Source organism: Perognathus longimembris, chromosome 20, assembly GCF_023159225.1.
Source record: "Perognathus longimembris pacificus isolate PPM17 chromosome 20, ASM2315922v1, whole genome shotgun sequence".
NCBI classification, from domain to species: domain Eukaryota; kingdom Metazoa; phylum Chordata; class Mammalia; order Rodentia; family Heteromyidae; genus Perognathus; species Perognathus longimembris.
Window position 1 is genome coordinate 25,650,097 of NC_063180.1, and position 18,650 is coordinate 25,668,746.

General features: G+C 55.2%; 1 protein-coding gene across 1 annotated transcript; it reads right to left on the reverse strand.

The window, feature by feature from the left end:
* Positions 1-247: 247 nt before the first annotated feature.
* Positions 248-18,495, reverse strand: Ppp6r1 (protein phosphatase 6 regulatory subunit 1). Its single transcript, XM_048369233.1, has 24 exons — positions 18,026-18,495; positions 11,034-11,266; positions 10,104-10,290; positions 9,883-10,020; positions 9,740-9,805; positions 8,038-8,150; positions 7,807-7,920; positions 7,375-7,537; positions 7,128-7,280; positions 6,917-7,051; positions 6,322-6,386; positions 6,078-6,193; positions 5,907-5,992; positions 5,693-5,782; positions 5,512-5,609; positions 3,929-3,986; positions 3,653-3,822; positions 2,407-2,540; positions 2,139-2,310; positions 1,966-2,036; positions 1,804-1,858; positions 1,256-1,366; positions 1,101-1,172; positions 248-1,018 (listed from the first exon to the last, which is right to left on the reverse strand). Exons 2-24 carry the CDS (start codon positions 11,258-11,260, stop codon positions 1,015-1,017), a joined length of 2,598 nt encoding a protein of 865 aa, XP_048225190.1. The 5' UTR covers positions 11,261-11,266; positions 18,026-18,495; the 3' UTR covers positions 248-1,014.
* Positions 18,496-18,650: the final 155 nt, after the last annotated feature.

Here is an 18,650-nt window from a genome sequence, read left to right on the forward strand (position 1 = left end):
TGCCACCTATACTCAGGCACCAGGAAGCTCCTTGCCTCCACCAGCCCCTGCCCAGCCTGCCTGTGCACAGGGGCCAGCAGTGGCCCAGGCTAGGTCTCTTCCTCCTGGAGAGACTGTCTCTTCTAACACCCCCCTCCCCAGCCTTCCCACGACGGTGGCTCAGAAAGGGTTCCAGCCTCAGCCTCAAAGTGGCGCTGCTCCCCAGCCGCAGGCTCGCCACCCGTCCCACAACTCTTGCCACCAGGAATCGTAAACGGTCTTCCTTTATTTATATTTGCAATATGAAATAGAAGCTCAGAACACACACATACTCACACCAGCCTGGGGGGAGGGGGGGAGCTGGGACAAGGTCACTTGGCAGCAGACCCTCAGGGCGCAGGGGGCCCAGATGACCTGACTCAGGGCAGGGTCCCTTCAGGATGTTGCCAGGAGGCCCCACTCCTTGGGGTCAGGTGCCTGGGTCAAAGGGCAGGGTCTGGGCAAAGGCACAGCCCCCCTGGGCTGGGCCCTCCTGGGCCCTCTGACACCATACCAGCTGCCCCCGGTGGACCTGAGCTGAAAGGCTGGGTGGGTGTAGGGTCTGCACCGGAGCACGGAGCATGGACAGGAGCAGGAGCAGTGTGGCCTTGGGACCCCAGCACAATCCCCACTGGCACAGATGGGGGTGTGCTTCAAAGCTCCCACCCCAGCGCAGTCCTGGCTTCCTCTCTCTTCCTCAACATATAGATATATATGTATATATATATGTGTGTGTGTGTGTATATACATATATATATAATATATATATAATATACGTCTTTCCTCTATGTGACTCTCTTTATTCTAGGAGGCAAAGTCTGTAATCTCTCTTCTCAGTGCAAATGGGTGAGGGGTCCTGTCTCTCTGGTGCCAGTTCCCTGGCAATCCAGAAAGAATGGAGGGGACAGTGAAGGCAGGGTGCCCATCAAGGACGCGCTCTGCCTCACCGGGGTCCATGGGGAGGACGGAAGATTTGGCCGCACTGCCATCAGGCAGCTACCTGAGAACAGAAGGAGACATACATGTTGAGGGTCCAGGTGCCCCACCACTCTGCCCCAATCCCCTGGCTGCAGCACACTCACTGGTAGTCCGGGGAGCTGGGCCCTTCTGGAGCAGAGCCGTTGGGCACAGGAGGAGGCTTGTGAGCCTGAGCACTGTCAGGGGTAAGAGGGGACCCGAGTCACTTCCTGCCCACTGACCTCCCCTCCTCACCCAGCAGTCCACTTTGCTGCTTTACCTCTGGCTTTCAAGAAGCCTCAGTGTCTCTGGGGTCCTTCCCCCATCCCTGGACTGGGGGTGCTGCTGGGCCCTGGAGGCTGGGACAGAGGTAGAGGGGTCTCTGGCTGCACTGTGGGAAGGAAGAATAGCACAGGCGTGAGTCCCTTCAGCCAGCACCTGGAGACACCTCCAGAAACCAGCCTGGCAGAAGCCGACCAGCTCCAGAAGGGGCCTTGGAAACACCCTAATAACTAGAAGGGCACAGGTGGCTTGGCCAAGGGGGCCCAGCCCCATGCAAAGTGTTTGTGCCCCCCCCCAACTCCTTTCCATTCCTCCACCTTCTTGGAAACCCTTCCTGACTCAGGCTGAGGCTCTCATGTGGGCCCCCGCCACCCCCAGCCCCCCACTCCCCACCCCATTCACCAGCACAAACAGCCCACCCAGCAAACCAAGCACAGGAGTTAAGGCAGAGTTCAGCTACCAGCAGGAGTTCAAGGATAGGCAAGGCTTGGCTTTCTCTGCCCCCGCCCCCTCCCCCAATAGCACAGAGGGGGCCCCACTAGTCACCTGTCCAAGGAGCTGGGGGAGGAGCACATCCCATGGGGGGGGCCAGGGTCGGGGGCTGTAGAGGAAGGAGGTAGACTGTCAGTTGTCATCCTACCAGCCCAACCCCCCGCCCAGTGCTAGAGCTGGAGTGCAGGCCCCGGGTGGGAGGGCATGAGGGCTCACCCAGGGACTCTACAGCTTCGCTGCTCTCTGTGGCTTCCTGAGGTGCTGAGATGGCGCTGGCATCCTGAGACCTGGGAGGCAAGGGAGGACCCAGGGGCACAGCTGTGGTCAGTCCCCAGGACCACCTCTCAGCCTAGGTACCTGTGCCAGCCCCCCTGTCTGCCGGTCCCCACCTGAGCTCCAGGGCATCCTGGACTAGAGGGCTGGTCGTGCTCTGGACAGAGGACATGCTGAGAGACACCACTGGGGCTGGAGGCCCTGAGTGCAGTTCCTCCTCCCTGGAGACTTGGGGACCCGTTGGGGCATCCACAGGCACTGTGTCAAAGGTGGCTCTCCAGTTTGGGCCTGGGACAGAGGCAGGGAGCAGGGGTAGAGCGAGCCGTTGCTAAAGAAGGCAGGCAAACACCCAGGAACACTGACCACAAGCCACCTGACACTCACTGAGAGGCTGCGATCCAGGGCTGGAGCAGAATGGAGGGCCAGCCCCCACACAGGCTCCCCGGCTGTCCCCCTCTTCATCCTCCTCGTCGTCCTCATCCTCCTCGTCCTCCTCACTGTCTGTGCTGCCTCCACTCCTGCCCCAGACACCACCTCATTAGAAGGCATATGAGACCAGCCACGGACCCATGCCCTCCTGTAGTCCAGGTCACAGGTCACAGGGCACAGGAGAGGAGGCGGGGAAAGGAGGCACTGAGAGAGGCCAGTGGACAAGGTGAGTCTGGGGTGACCTGAGTACAACAGCAGTGAGGGGGCTTCCCTACCACACCCTCCAGGGCAGGACTGGGTCTCAGAAAATGCCAGCACTCTGCCCCCAGGAGGCCATGTCCTCAGTGCTGGGAATGAGCATCTGTCGCTACTCTAGAGCTAGGCCAATGACCGACATACCTCATTACCACAATACAATTACATGAAAAAACACAGTCATCTGTGTTCTACCTGGTGCTCCACGGGATCCTAGCTAGCAAATAAGACCCGTCCAGAGGACCCACTGCTCTAGAACCAGCCAAGGGAGGCTGGTCCCCTGATGGGAGCCTCCCTGCCTCACAAGGGGAGGCCCACACTGCCACCACAGCCGGCATGGGACAATGGAAGAGCAAGTTCAACATATAAAATGCTCCAAAGCTGAGAGAGTGTTTCAGATAAAAAAACATTCAACTTGTATTCAACTTGTACAGACAAGAGGCAACATGGATCTATGGGCAGACTGTCCCTAGAGAGAGGGCAGTGGCTGGCAGAGCCAGGGAACTCTGCTCCCAGCTTCTAGGCTTTCCCAGATTGCAGTGCACGTGTCCACAAGTCAACTGCAACATTCACATCACACACCACAGGGCAAAGAGCCATGAGCCAGTGCTCACACCAGCAAGTGTACACTACACGTCTGCTCAGTCACAGTGACCAGAGCTCAAGCTGTCACTACCTCTAGGAGTGTCATCATGTCTCTCCTAGAATGAGGGAAGAGGGACCCTGCCTGGGGCCATCTCACACCTTTGACAGGGCAAAGTGCCCTGCCCTTCTGCAGTCTGCCTGTCTACGCTGGATTACTATCACTCAAGATGGAAGCACCCAAGCAATACTCCAATATGCCTTCCTGACCTCCTCATTAGCATCAGCCTTGTCCCCACACATCTGAGAGCCCTGGGGCCCCTTCACATGGGAGCTGAGAGGTGGGAGGCCAGAGGGAGCTCACCGGATACCAGGTGGCTGGCCTGCACGGGATGCCCTTGATGTCTGGCCACCCTGCCAGGCACCGTATTCTCCATCAGACTCGGCCAAGCCTTGGCCCTCCTCCTCCTCCTCATCATCATCAAACTGCTGGATACGGTCCTTGTAGCAGATCTCCAGCAGGTTGGCATTGGGCTGCAGTGCAGGGAGGGAGGGGGTCAGCACTGACTGCAGGTGCCCCCTGCCCCCACCCCATTCACACCCCCACTAGGCACAACCCAGATAAGCTAACAATGCTCACATTCTCGTCGTCAGCGTTGAGGGAGAAGGTGATGTTGGCGGTCTTGTCAAATGGTGCACTAAGAAAGAAGGCAGGTGTAGTGAGCCAGCCACAGGGTGGGGGTGGCACGGGTTAGGCCACATTCTTTGCCCTTATCTACCCAATTCCTTGCTGCAAATTCATCTGCTCCCCAAAACGTATTTGTTCTGAACCCTCGATCCTCACAGCACTCTAGTTACCTGTTACCCATTCCCAACATGCTCCATTCTCACAGCCACACCACAAAGGATGTGTCCTACCTCCTCTATGAAACACACGAGAACACACAAACTATGGCGTGCAGACGACAGGAGTGGAGGGACCTGCAGTGCAGGAAGCTCTGAACCCCATTCCTGCACCTGCCTATGGCAAGTCACAGAACGTTGCGGAACATCATAAAACCAAGGAAATAGAATCACCACAATGTATGGTTCAAAGGGTTTAGTACCACAGCCACATAAGTTTAAATACACATTTGTGTCTCCCCTTGGAGCAATGGCTGACTGTTCTGATTTGGTTCCAGTCATGTGCTCTCACCAGCCACTTAGTGAGAGAGCGGGGCACACCCAAGTTCAGCAAAAGCTACAGAATCACTTGTCCAATCAGGCTTTGGGTTTGTGGTTGCTAAGGGAGGGGGTTGTGTGTGTGTGTGTCCTGGGGGTTGAACTTAGGGCCTAGGCACTGATATTTTTTGCTCAAGGCTGGTAGTCTACCACTTGAGCCACAGCTCCAATTTCAGCTTTTTTGGTGGTTACAAGTAAGAATGTCACAGACTTTCCTGCTTGGACTGGCTTCAAACATTCTCAGCTCCCAGCCTCCTGAGTGGCAGCTTGCTATGTTTTCTTGTCTTTTGTGGGAGTGTACAGTGCTACTAAATGCGGTAGCTGGACACTGTGGCCCTAGAACATACCTGATGGGGGCGCTGACACCTGGTGCAAGAGCACTGAGCCAGAACCAAACACTGAGCAAGCTAGCAACACATCTTGAAAGGCCTACAATTGGGGGCTCAAATTCTACAGCAAACCAAGAATCATCTTTGGAGTTTAGATAAAACCCTCCACTTCTCTCTGGCTGTGTGCAATCCGAAGCCCTGTTCAGAGGTAGGTGATGGGCGCTGTGGAGACACAGCACAACAGCCCTCATCTTGCACTGTCCCCAACCTAGGCGTCCCCAGCAGTCCACAGGGAGCCTCTGCCATGACCCCTGGTAGCAGCAACACCCAGCATACAGCTTCCATGGGCTGTCTCACTGAGGTGCCAAGCCCTTTGCTGGGTAGGGGGGAGGGAGGAGAGCTGTTCTCTGTCCTCACTCTGGGGGATTTCACGCTCTTGACCTTCAGTGTGGGGATAAAGACTGCATTGGTTCAGGCCATGGCTGGGTAAGCTCAGAAGCAGTGGCTTGCAGACTGGGCCATGGTACATGAACAGGTGCCTAACCGTGGGAGACAAGTGGACACGTGTGCCCACACCACGGGGGACAGGACCCCCACCTCACACATACAGATGCAGCACATGCTGTGACAGGCAAGGCAGAACCTGTGCCTTGTGCAAGGGGCAGATACTCACTTCACGCTTTCTTCCTGCTCCCCAAACTCTTCGTCATTAAAGCCAAAGTGGTCAATGAAGGCCGAGGTCATGCGCTGCATCTGGAAGTCCATGAAGGCCTGCAAGTGGGTAGAGGTTGGCAGTGGAAGGGGCTCCAGGGCAGGCGGAGCTCTGGGGAAGCCTGGCACAGCTCCAGGCGTACCTGCTGCAGCACAGCCTCCTCAGGGAAGTTGAACTCCTTGAGCCGGTCGTCCTCATCGTCACTGGAGGAATGGAGATGGTTGGTGTTCACCTAGAGACGAGGCAGTGAGGAGTCAGGGACTGCTGGAACCCCCAGGCAAGTACGTGCAGGTGGGGCTGGGAAGTCTGGCTAAGGAGGAAGCCAGAGGAGGTGCCACAGGGACCCAGGGCCTCACCAGATCCACTGTGTTCCTCTTATTGGTCTCAGCCAAGGGTCCTGACACAAACGTCTCCCACCGCTCCTGCTGCTCATCTGGTAATTCTGCATATAACGAGTGAGGTAAAGGGTGTGCGGGTCCAGAAGCCTGCAGCCCCCCACCCCCGCAGCCCCAGCCAGCTTGCCTCACCCTTGAGCAGCTGCCCCAGCTGTTCGGCATTGGGTCCCTGTTCTGTGTTCTGTACCAGGGCGTTAGCCACACGCGTCAAGTGGCCCATGTAGCCTTTCCTCGGGCCTCCCCCAGACCTGAGTGTGGAGGCCACAGCTGAATGGCAGGCTGGACGCCAAGGCGGCCCAGGCCTCCTTCCAGCTCACCCTGATGCCTCATACTCCCTTCTCCCTGTCCACCCATCCCTGGAAGGGGCTGTGCTCACTGCACGCCGTCGTTCTCCTCCCAGGACGTCAGGATACGCTCCACCAGGCGGCAGTGCTGCAGCAGCTGTGGAAAAGCAGCTGGGCTCAGCCCAGGGGGCATACTAGGGGCTCAGCCTGGGGGTTGTACTCGGGGAGTAGCCCATGGGTCTGTGTTCAGAAAGCTCAGCAGCAGAGGGACCTGACCTGCTAAGGACATTTCCCCAGACCATAACAGAGGCCAGAGACCTCCCTGCTATTGTGTGGTTTTGGTTTTATGACTGAGACAGGGTCTGCTGTCACATCTAAGCTGACCTGGAACTCATGATCCTCCTGCCTATCTCCTGAGTACTGAGTACTGATACCACCAGCATCTACCACCTCACACAGCACGAGTCTCTGGATCTCTACAAGGAGCATGCAGCACCTGTGCACACAGCCCCCACCTCCCTGCTCACAAGGGGCCCCAGCATCCTCACCCCCCCACTGCCTACTGAATCTTGGTATCTGTGGCCTACCCATCCCCCCCAGGTGCCAACAGGGATACTGCTCAACACAGGTAGGAGAAGGGAAAGAGGTAGACCTCCAGGGAGAGGGGAGCAGGGAGTCCCAACTCACATGTTTCACAACAGGGTTGGGGGCAGATGTGTCAGAACTGCTGTCAGGAGGGGGTCCTGAGCTCAGCATGGCGCTCACACACACCTCCACTTGGGCATGCAGGAAGTTGTTGAAGACATAGTGGAAGAAGAGGTCCTACATACAGCAAGGCACAGGATGGTACCACAGATGCCCCACTGCACCCTGAGTCCCCAGTCCCCCGTCCCCGTACCAGCAAGGTGTTGGGCACGTCCAGAATCAGGAGCTCTTGCGTCAGGGCAGCATCATTGGCACTCAGGGCACTGGCCAGGAGCTTGACCACATGAAGCCGCGTGTTGCCCAGAGGCGGGGCGAGGCTGCCCCAGGTCATCTGCAGAGGCTCAAGCTGCAGGAACAGGGAGCAGGGGGCTCAGGGCCCAAGGCTACACTCTCTTCCAGCCACCTCCCTTCAAGACCACAAGAACCTCTCTGTCCCCAACCTTGGGAGGCTCAAGCAGGAGCTGGTGGAAGCAGGCAAGTCGCGGGCGCAGAGCGTTCAGGACGCCTGGGCTGAATGTGGCGCTATCCAGGGCCCCCTGGGCCAGGAGCTCCAGCTGCCCATCTACACTGCTGAAGAAGTTGTTCATGGTCATGGACTCAGACCTGGAGCAGGGGTGGGATGAAGGACAGTGACGTGACTCAGACAGGCCTGGTGCATGGTACACAAAGGGTGTGTGCAGCCTTATCCCCAGGTACCAGTCATTTGGACAGGCAAGTGGGGGAGGGGCAAGGGGTAGGCTTCTGGCTGGGAACCCACAGGGAGCCTGGACCAGCCACAGCCACGCATGGTGACCATCGAGACCTTCTCTGAGGCTGAGGAGTTGGGACTACCCTGGCTGAGAGGCCCTGTAGTCCCTAGCCAGTCCCCTCACCTTGGCCTCCTGGGCTCCAGCAGGGTCAGCAGCACCTGGATCCCACTGACAATGACAGATGGGTTCTGCTCCCCCTCGAACATGTTGCTCAGGAGCTGCTCAATGGTTTCCTGCCTGGGGAGAGAGGGGAGGTCAGAGAGGGGCCGAGGGTCTCCCTATAGGGGAGGGGTGGTTAGAGAAGGGCCAGGGCTGTCCCCTTGTTGGGTCCTGGCACCCGTTCTGAAAACCCACTTTTCCAGGGTAGCCAACAACTGGTCCGGCTCGGGGCTGTCCTGGCCCTGGATCATCTGCTCTCGGCTCAGGCGGGTGATGTCGCACAGGGACTGGGACGCGTTGGAATGTTGCTAGAGAGGGGGAGAAAGTACCCAACATGAACGGACTGACCATCAGCAAGCAGAGCCACACACAGGTGCTATGAGGAGATACAAAGGCTTCCAGAAAGGAGACCTGTGTGCACATTCATAAGCACTTCCCATCAGACACCTATCCACTACAGCCAAGAAAAGGAATGCAGCAGCACAGACCAACTAGGAGGCTGTTTGTCATTGCTGTTTTCCCCACCAGTGCCTATGGCATGCTTGGTAAGTGCTCTACCACTGAACTACAACCTCAGCCCCAAGTGAACTTTGAAAACACTGCCCGGAGACAGATGTGCCTATGCTGGGAGCAGGTGCAAGTCCAAGTAGAAGGACTAACAATCACAGGATTGTTTTTTGGGGTTTTTTTTTTTTTTTTTTTTTGGCCAGTCCTGGGCCCTAGACTCAGGGCCTGAGCACTGTCCCTGGCTTCCTTTTTTTTTTTTTCTTTTTTGCTCAGGGCTAGCACTCTGCCACTTGAGCCACAGCACCACTTCTGGCCATTTTCTTTTCTTTCTTTCTTTCTTTCTTTTTTGCCAGTCCTGGGCCTTGGGCTCTGGGCCAGAGCACTGTCCCTGGCTTCTTTTTGCTCAAGGCTAGCACTCTGCCACTTGAGCCACAGTGCCACTTCTGGCCATTTTCTGTATATGTGGTGCTGGGGAATTGAACCCAGGGCTTCTTGTATAGGAGGCAAGCACTCCTGCCACTAGGCCATATTCCCAGCCCTGTTTTTTGGTTTTTTTATTGTCAGTTGTGGGGCTTGAACTCAGGGCCTGGGCACTATCCTTAAGCTCTTTTGCTCAAGGCTAGCACTCTACCACTTAGAGCCACAGCACCACTTCAGGTTTTCTGGTGATTAACTGGAGGTAAGTCTCATGGATTTTCCTGCCCAGGCTGGCTTTGAAACATGATCCTCAGGGCTGGGAATATGGCCTAGTGGCAAGAGTGCTTGCCTCGTATACATGAAGCCCTTGGTTCAATTCCCCAGCACCACATATATAGAAAACAGCCAGAAGTGGCGCTGTGGCTCAAGTGGTAGAGTGCTAGCCTTGAGCAAAGAGAAGCCAGGGACAGTGCTCAGGCCCTGAGGCCAAGGCCCAGGACTGGCAAAAAAAAAAAAAAAAGAAAGAAAGAAAGAAACATGATCCTCAGGTCTCAGCTTCCTGAGTAGCTAGGATTACAGGCGTGAGCCACCAGTGCCCAGCTGGACACAGGGTTTCTTAATTGCAGTGTAAAAATGCTTTAATTTGATGTGGCAATAGTTCCACAACCCTGTAAGTATGATGAAAGCTACAGAATTAGAACTGAGAGGGAGAATCATAGGCACGTCACTGTTCTCTTGGTAGACCATCACAAAAGTTCTAAGAAAAGCATGAGCAAAGAGCTGAGTCTAACCCAGCATGCAGCACAGGCCTCATCCCTCCACCCTGTCCCTCAGACCACCACAGGTATCAGGGAGGATGTGGACACGTGAGTGGGTACTCACTGCTCCTTTTCTCACCATTTGCCTTTGAAGGGGGTGAATGGGGTATGGGCACAGAGGGAGGGAAGAGCCAGGCTGTGCCTGCAGCACTCACATTGTCATCTTTCGATGGGTGAATCTGCTCAATCAGCCGCTGGACAATCTTCTCCTCGTTGAGCCACTGAGGGACAAGGGCAGAGGCGGTGTCAGGTCCCCAGCCATCTGCCCCTACCCCCACCCCAGAGCAGGCCCCCTCACATTGAGGACATCCTGCCGCAACTGTGGCCGCTCCACGCAGGTGAGCAGGCGCAGGAGGAGGTCCATAATAGCTGAGGTGCCTATGTGCCGCAGTAGCAGGTCCACAAAGTCGTCTTTCTTGCGCAGGAAGGACACAAGCTGGGGGTACAGGGCAGCATCATGGCACAGGCTCTCAAACCCCAGCCCCCCACCCTATCTGGGTACCAAGGGGCGGCAGGCACCTGATCCGTCTTGCGGTTGATGAGGATCCCCATGACTTTGCTGAAGAAGCTGGCAAGCAGTGGGTTGAGGCTGCTGCCACTCTGCAGGAAGCCATAGAGCCGGTTCAGGAGGGACTCATCTGCACCCAGGGCATCATTGATCTGGGGCACATCAGAGGTCAGAATATCGCAGGCCACACTGGGGTACCTGGGAAGTGAATACAGTGAGTGGAGGCTCAAGAGGTGGATGCAGGGGCTGGGAATGTGGCTTAGCGGTAGAGTGCTTGCCTAGCATGCATGAAGCCCTGGGTTCCATTCCTCACAGCCACATACACAGAAAAAGCCAGAAGTGGCAATGTGGCTCAAGTGGCAGAGAGCTAGCCTTGAGCAAAAGAAGCCAGGGACAGTGCTCAGGCTGAGTTCAAGCCCCAGAACTGGCAAAAAAAAAAAAAAAAAAAGGTGGAAGGAGGCCCATACTTATACACTAGAAAATGCTGAGTGCCCATGGCTGACACCTATGTTCCTCGCCACTCAAGGGGCTGAGATCTGGAAGATTATAGTTCAATACCAGGCCAAGCAAAAAAGTCTGTAAAACTCCTTATCTCAAAATTACCAGCAAAAAGCTGGGCTGCAGAGCACCAGCCAAGCAAGCAAACCAAACCTGGTTCAAACCCTGGTACTGGAGGGGGAAACAAGCACACACATGCATACACATACACACACATACACACACACACACACACACACAAAACCAGTAGGGAGTAGCTAACATGAGTGGCAAAGAAGTTCCATGTCAAGACCAGGAGAAGAGGAGCTGGTGCTCACCCAAAGCTTTCTGAAGTAGTCTGCAGCATGGGCAAGGCAGACCCTAGGGGTTGTGACCCAGGAGGAACCTGGTCCTCCAACCCAGATTCCTCATCCCCAAACCTCAGTGACTGGGTCAAGACTCACTTGTAGCGAAGTCGCTCCTCACCACTGGCGGGAGGCTCCTGGGTGACCCAGGCCACCATGGCTTGCAGGTGGGGTGGCTGCAGCAGGAAGTCCAGCAGCTTCCGGTTGACAACCTTACACTCCTGTAGCACGTCCTCCTCATCTAGCAGCTCGGGAAGGCTCAGGTCCTCCCGCTCCAGCAGCGTGTCCAGGTGCGAGCTTGTGTGCAGGTCAAACTTCCAAAACATGGCGCCCTGCAGGTCCACAGTCCACATATCAGACACCTGCCTCTGAGCCCTGCCTCTCCGCCCCGATGGTCCCGGGCTCAACACTCTGTCACACATGCTTGGGGTCCTAACTGGAAACAAGGACGCCAGGAAGCCCCAGCAGTGCCCCAGACTCCCTTTCCTACAGTGCAAAGACTCCTTTGCCCTCCTCAGGAGTGAGGCTATGTGGGGCCTGCAGGGAGAGGCCAACACCGCACATTGACCTCAGCTGGTCCCAAGCCCATGTCCATCGTCCCTGTCAGGGCAAGGACACCACTTGAACTTCTGGCCCCAAAATCATTTCAGTCTATATTTGCTGAACTTCAAATGCCCCACGGCCTCCAGTGCACAGCTGGTACCCAGCCCAGCAGATCACCCAAGGCCGCCCATGCTATGAGGGGTGGTGACAGGGGAAGAGAGGAAGTCTGTGCATGGAGGCTGCGGCTGTTGCCTGGACACCGCACACACAAACACACCCCAACCACCCTCTCATTCATCACCCCACGCCCAGGCCTGGGACCGGTCTGAACACCATTTCTGTCCTATCAGTTAGCTCCCAGGATAGCCACTGACCAAGGCCCAAAGAAACCCATGGCTAGAAGAGGCAGGCGACAATCTACCCAGCAGGGAATTAAAGTAAAATCATCTCCCCCAACCCCCCAGCCTGTCCCCTGCCAACCGCAGGAAGGAGAGGCAGGGGACAAGACTACCAGGGCATGGGTATGGAGCAGGAGGGCAGAAGCACTCCTACTTCACAGGAATCCCCAGTTTCAGCAGACCTCCTCAGGGGCTCCTTCCTACTTTGTATCCCCCATTTAGTAATGAAGAAATTGGGCCAACAAGAGCCCCATTCACAGATGAGAAAACTGAGGATCAGTTGTGATGACTCAGCTCCCACACAGCACATGGACAGCAGGGAGGGAGGAAAGGGCGGGGCAGGGCAGGGCAGGGCGGGGCTTCCTGATGAGTGTCACTGTACCTGGGACCAGAATAACCTCAAGGATCAACTGCCAAATTAGTCATGACACTGCTAATTTTTGGTCAAAGCCCAGTAGAGCCGTGGGAATCAACAAAAAGTTCAACATGGAGAACACACAGCCTCTCTGCAAGGGAGACTTTTGTGACAGTAAGATCAGGCAGGGCAAGAAGCTTCCCAGACAGAAAGAATGAGGCCAGGCACTAAGAGCCACAAGTTGTACAGGCCATCAACACAACACAACCAGAAGAGGTGAAGCTGCCAGATTTTGGAAAGTTAGGAGAACAACTGTTAATTGAAATACCTTCTTTTGGGTTGATTTTCTAAAATGTTCTAAAAAACAATGGTAAGAGAAAAAAAATTAAGAATGAAATCAACTCTGGTGATAGTTCCACAAAGGTTCCATACTAGGAACCAATTGTGCTTTTGGGGGGGTGGGAGGGCAGTACAGGGGTTTGAACTTAGGGCCTTGCACTTGCTATGCAGGTGCTTTGCCACCTGAGCCACATTCCCAGCCCTCAATTGTGCACTTTAAGGTGAATGAACTGTATGGCATAGGAATTCTACGTCCACAAAAATTTACAGATAAAGAAGCTGTCTTGGGCCACTAAACAGAGGCCAGTCGACCTCCTTTTAGATGTGCTACATCTCAGCCACTCAAGCACTGACAAGGTGCCAGCTGGTATGGCAGAGCTGAGTCTCCCCAAAGTTCTGCTCTGGTGAAACTCACCCACCCTCAGTTACCAACATCCTAGAGATAAGCCCCATCACATAGTGGGTAGGGCAGGAGCCGAGCCAAACCCCAGCAGCTACCCTTTCACTACTCTGTCTCCTGTGGAGACCACAGGGCTAAGGGTTTCTACTGTCCCCACCTGCAAAGGAGTACAGAGTAACAGAGCCAAGCAGCTACATGCAGCAGAATCCAGACTGTGCACCCTGGTCTCTTCCCACAGCTAGGCCCATCCACTCACTTCTAAGACAGCTGGCTAGAGGACACAGGCCATCTCTGTTCCACTTTTCAGGGACCAGTCAGGAAGGTGCTGGCTACATGGGGTGTGCTGTCCAGGGAGTTCCGCACAAGCCTAGGCCCCATCAACAGGCAACCCCTTGAACTTTCAACCTGAGGTTAGTCTTCCAAAATCACAAGGGTCAAATGCATACATACAGTTGTCACCTTCCAAAGTTTGCTTCTCAGGCTCAATGAAGATGCTAATATAGAAAAATGGGCGGAGAAGGGAGGAAAAAACTTTCCTTCACCACAAACCTTCAATTTGCTTCCGGCCTTACACCTGACTCTCAGCATCTATCTTCTCACTTAATGAGCATGCCATCAAGCAAGAGAGGTGGTTCTGTTCTCCTTATCTCACCTGGGCCTTGTTTCCCAAGCTGTGAAAAGGGAGGCACAGCCATGGAGAAGAGCTGCTACAACCCTGGGTTCAGGCAAATAGACCCCACACAACAGGTGTCTGGCAGGGTGGACTGCCCCAGGCAGTCCCTGAGACCAGGACCCTGCCCTCTCCAAAACTGTAAGAAACGGTCACCACCCCAGAGCAACAGCTCTCAAAATAGTAAAGGAGTGAAGAGACTCACAAAGTCACTCCAAGTGAATCCAATACTGTCCTCAGATCGTTCAAACACTCAGGCCAGAACCACATGGCCTGCCACCCCCATCCACCCGCTGCAATTTTCAGCAACTTCAAGAAAACGGAAGTGACTACCACTGGTTTTAGCAACAGTTAGAAAACTGTGACTCTAGCTACAAACGGAAGAAGGGGAAATTGTAAACGAGAAAGGAAGCCATTAAAAACGAAAACTACCTTAGCCTGTCCTGCCAGCTACACCATTCTCTCTGGCTTGTTTTGTTGCTGCCACCACCACTGTCCCTCCAAAGACAGCCTCGCCTGACCTGACCTGGCCACCAAACACGGAGAATGGATGGAGGTCAAAGGCAACTAGAGGCCTCCAGGAGGGCGTGTGAGGACAGTCACTTGAACGCCCAGAGGGTGGGTGGAGGATGGTTGAGTGCTCTAGAAGTGGAGAGAACCTCTAGGCCTGACAGCTCCTTAAAAGGCCAGGTGGTTTAGGAACCATCCCTGAGCAGGACCTACAGTGTGTATGCCTGCAGAAGGCACAGCCCTGGAGGAAGAAGTTACAGAGCAAACCAGGCTCCTCTCCCTCCGATCCCAGAGCTGTTCTCCCCGGAAGTAACAGCCTAACCCCAGGGAGATGGAATACTTAGGAAACAGTCTAAGGACACTTAGCCAAGGGCTGGGAGACCTGAAGGCTCACACTCAGAACTCAGCTCCCAGACTAGCCACAGACTTAAAGGAAAAAAGGAAAAGACCAGCAAATGGATTTGTAATAGCCATAGTTAAAAAACCGAATGGGAAGTCTTAGCACTAAGGAGGCAGAACAGAGATTCAAGGCCAGCCTGGGCTACACAACAAGTGTTTACCCTCCACCTAAAAAATGCCCTAGATTCAAATCATCTTTTTGTTTGTTTGGTTTTGATTTTTTGCCAGTTCTGGGGCTTGAATTCAGGGCCTGAGCACTGTCCCTGGCTTCTTTTGCTCAAGGCTAGCACTCTACCATTTGAGCCACAGGGCCACTTCCGGCTTCTTTTTTTTTTCTATATATGTGGTGCTGCGGAATCGAACCCAGGGCTTCATGTATAGGAAATGAGCACTCTACCACTAGGCCACATTCCCAGCCCCATTTTTTTTTTCATGCCAAACCTAGACCAAAAAATCCTCCCACCTCAGCCTCTCACATACCTGGGATTACAAGCACAAGCCACTGATCTTTTTTTTTTTTTTTGCTGGTCCTGGGGCTTGAACTCTGGGCCTGAATGCTATCCCTGAGCTTTCTGCCATCAAAGCTAATGCTCTACCACTTGAGCCACAGCTCCCTTACTTTTTTTGTGGTTAACAGGAGATAAAAATCTCACTGACTTTCTTTTCTTTTTTTTTTTTTTTTGGCCAGTCCTGGGGCTTGGACTCAGGGCCCGAGCATTGTCCCTGGCTTCTTTTTGCTCAAGGCTAGCACTCTGCCACTTGAGCCACAGCACCACTTCTGGCCATTTTCTGTATATGTGGTGCTGGGGAATCGAACCCAGGGCCTCATGTATATGAGGCAGGCACTCTTGCCACTAGGCCATATCCCCAGCCCTCACTGACTTTCTTGCCCAAGCTGGCTTCGAACCTCGATGCTCACATCTCAGCCTCCTGAGTAGCTAGGATTACAGGCGTGAGCCACCAGCACCTGGCTTGAACTAAATCTTCTGTGTGACCTAATCAAGTATCTAACCCTATGGCCCCTCAGTTTTGTCATCTGGCAGATGGGATTACTGTGTGGTACCCATAGAAAGGATCCATAAAACTGCTGCACAAAGGGAAAACCCCTTTGGGTCTGTCAGGTTGAGAAAAGTATCCTCCTACCCAGCAGGTACTTTTGCTTGCTGCAAGTCTCTCAGCACAGGCAATGTACACAGGAACCTCATCTGAATGCTCTCACCCTGGCTCAGTGGCTCCCTCCACCTTCCCGACAGTTCCTGGAGCCAAACTAGCTCTTTCTGGGCCTTCAGACCTCTATAACACCACTTCCTCCTCTAAGAAGCCACTGAGACCAATTCAAGTCTCTGCTCTGAGACAGAATGTGCCTTTTCAGGCACCTGACCACCAGAGACACCAACTTCCCAGGATCTAGTGTACAGCCAGATCCAAAGGTGTTTGTTGGATTAATGAAAACTGAAGTGGGGGGAGGAAGGTATCTTTGAAGGTCACTCAGGCATATATCCTGACAGATGGGCATATTTCTCCTCTACACACATGACCAATGAAAGTGAGCCACCAAAAAAGATGAAAGTAAATCACAATACAAAACACAGGTTAGGAGCAGATAAGACCAAATTAAAAATCACATTGAGGCAATAAAACAGGGTTTGCTGCACCAACACTATAGTGACTTGTGGAGCTGGGTTGGTATTTGTGGTGAAGAGACTGTCCTGGATGTTGTAGGCTGACGAACAGCATCCCTGACCTTGACTTTCACCCACTAAATGCTGGTAACAGACCCCCCTCTCCAAGTTGTGACAACCAAAAACTGTCTCTAGACATTGCCAAATGTCCCCTGGAGGACACCCCCACTGAAGCACTTCTATATATTATCTGAAAACAAATAGTAATCCTTAAGAGCTACTGATCCTTGTAAGCTTACTGTGCCCTGCATTCTGCAAAAGGCATCTACAAACATAGCACTTAACCACAGAACCACCCTCCATGGAGAGCCTATTGTGCCCACTTACAGGCAGGAGGTGGCACGGAGACCTGAGCAATTTGTCCAAGTACACACCACTTGGAAAGTCAGAGCCAAGGAACCTATATCTGACTAACCGTCTTGCTCTAAACCAATCAGCCTCCACTACCTTCTCACTATCCCAAATTGAACTTAGGCAAAATGATCCGGGTGGGCACGAGTTTCTTTCTTTTTTTTTTTTTTTTTGGTGGGGGTGTTTTTAAAAAATGAAGAGCAGAGCATTTTAAACAGCAGGAGCCAACTCCAAACACCATTCCACCACTAGGTGTAAATGACAGGGTGGGTGACACATGGAGTATGTCCATGTGTGCTGTACTCGCGCACTACCAGAGATGCATATGCAAACCACACACACGGACCGTCAGTGAATCTTGAGTCCAAGCAAACGTGTGCCTTCGTGCTCAGGGTTATATCCTCCCTTCCCTCTCAGCTGGGAACCGATCCAATGGCAAAAGGCAGCTGGTTTACCCACTTTGAACCCAGCACATTGACAAGACAAGACAGCCTCCTTTGGAGAAGCATCCTGCCTTTCAGGCAGGTGTTCACTTGAAGGCTTGCATGGACAGTACAGGTGTGCGTGTGCAAAGGAGTGAGCAACAAAATCCAGGCCCTGGATAAGTCCCCCAGGCAGAGCCACTCTGCCCCTTGCCCTCTGAACACATCCACAAAGCCCACTCATGGCTCCTCCATGGTTCCTTCCCACCTTCATGTATTTGCACATGTTGGTTCTTCCACACGGAAAGCTCTTCTTCCCACTCTCCATCTGCTAACTCCTACTCAGCCTTTCCAGACAGAAAAAGCCACCCATCCGGCCAGTCTCTCCCACTCCATGGCCGGCAGCAGCAGTGCCCTGGTTACCCGTCACAACGGTGATTGTGACTGTCCAGTGCGGCCTTTGTCTCCCCAGGGGCCCAGCACCGTGCTCCCCACCCTGCCCTCATCAGACCTCCTGGGGCCAAGCCGGAGCGCGCACTGACTCCCAGGTGCAGGGACACCCCCACGACTCCAGCGGGCCTGAGGATGAGATCAGAGAGGCCAAGGCGCCCAAGAAGGTTTCGGGGAGGGCAGAGAGGGGTCTAGGGGAGAAAAGCTGAAAGCACCCGAAGGGAGGAAGGCTGGGGAGACAGAGGCGTGAGCCCAGACGTCTAGGGTGGGGGTGAAGAGAAAGGGAGTCCCAGTAAAAGACAGAAAGTGGGGGTCAGAAGGGGACAGGAAAAGAAACTTGGGGAACTACACGGACGGGAACCGGGGCAGGAATGTGCCTTGGGGGACGGAAGGTCGAGACATTTGAGGGAAACAGAGAGGGGAGAGGAACGAGAGGCCGGGGCACTAAGAGTCCGGGTGGAGGTGACGGGGCGACGCGGGGGACCGCGGAGGACCCTCCGGGACGCGGCGAGGGGGCTCCGGGAGGAGCGAAGGCGCGGCGCGGAGGGAGCGGGCTCGGGGTTTGCGCTCACCTGCGAGGGGGGGCGGCGGCTCCTCGCACTCGGGGCTCATCGGGGCGCCCCCCCCCCGCCCCGCCGCCGGCGGCTCTGGCCCGGTCGTGGGGCCTCGGGTGTGGGGCGGGGGCGGCGGCGGGGTCGCGCGCAGGTGCCGGGACTCACGGGCCCGCGCACGCGCCCTCGGGCCGGGCTCCGCTGGGCGCGGGGTTCGCGAGGCGGTGCGGGCCCCTCGGGGTGCGCCGGCGAGGCGGGCGAGCCCGTCCGGCGGCGGCGTTGTACGACGTCGCGAGGCCCCGGGTGAGGGGAGAGTCGCTCCGGGCCTCCGAAGCCGGAACGGGCGGGCCGGGCCGCAGGGCTGTGCGGTGGTCGAAGCCCACTCCCTCAGCCGCAGCTCGGCCGAAAGGGCCCGTCCTCCCGATCCCGCAGTCTTCCTCAGGGCCTCCGACGACCGGCTCTCTCCTCCACAGTCCCACAATGCTCCGTTCGCGGGAGGACACAGGAGGCTCCGCCCTCCCGCTGCCTTCTCATGGTGCGCATGCGCGAAAGGCTCGGCTGCCCGATCCCGCCCACTCCGGAATTCCGCCGCCGCCCGAGCGCTTGCGCCAGTTGGCGCCAACCGACTCCCTGAATAAACCTCGGC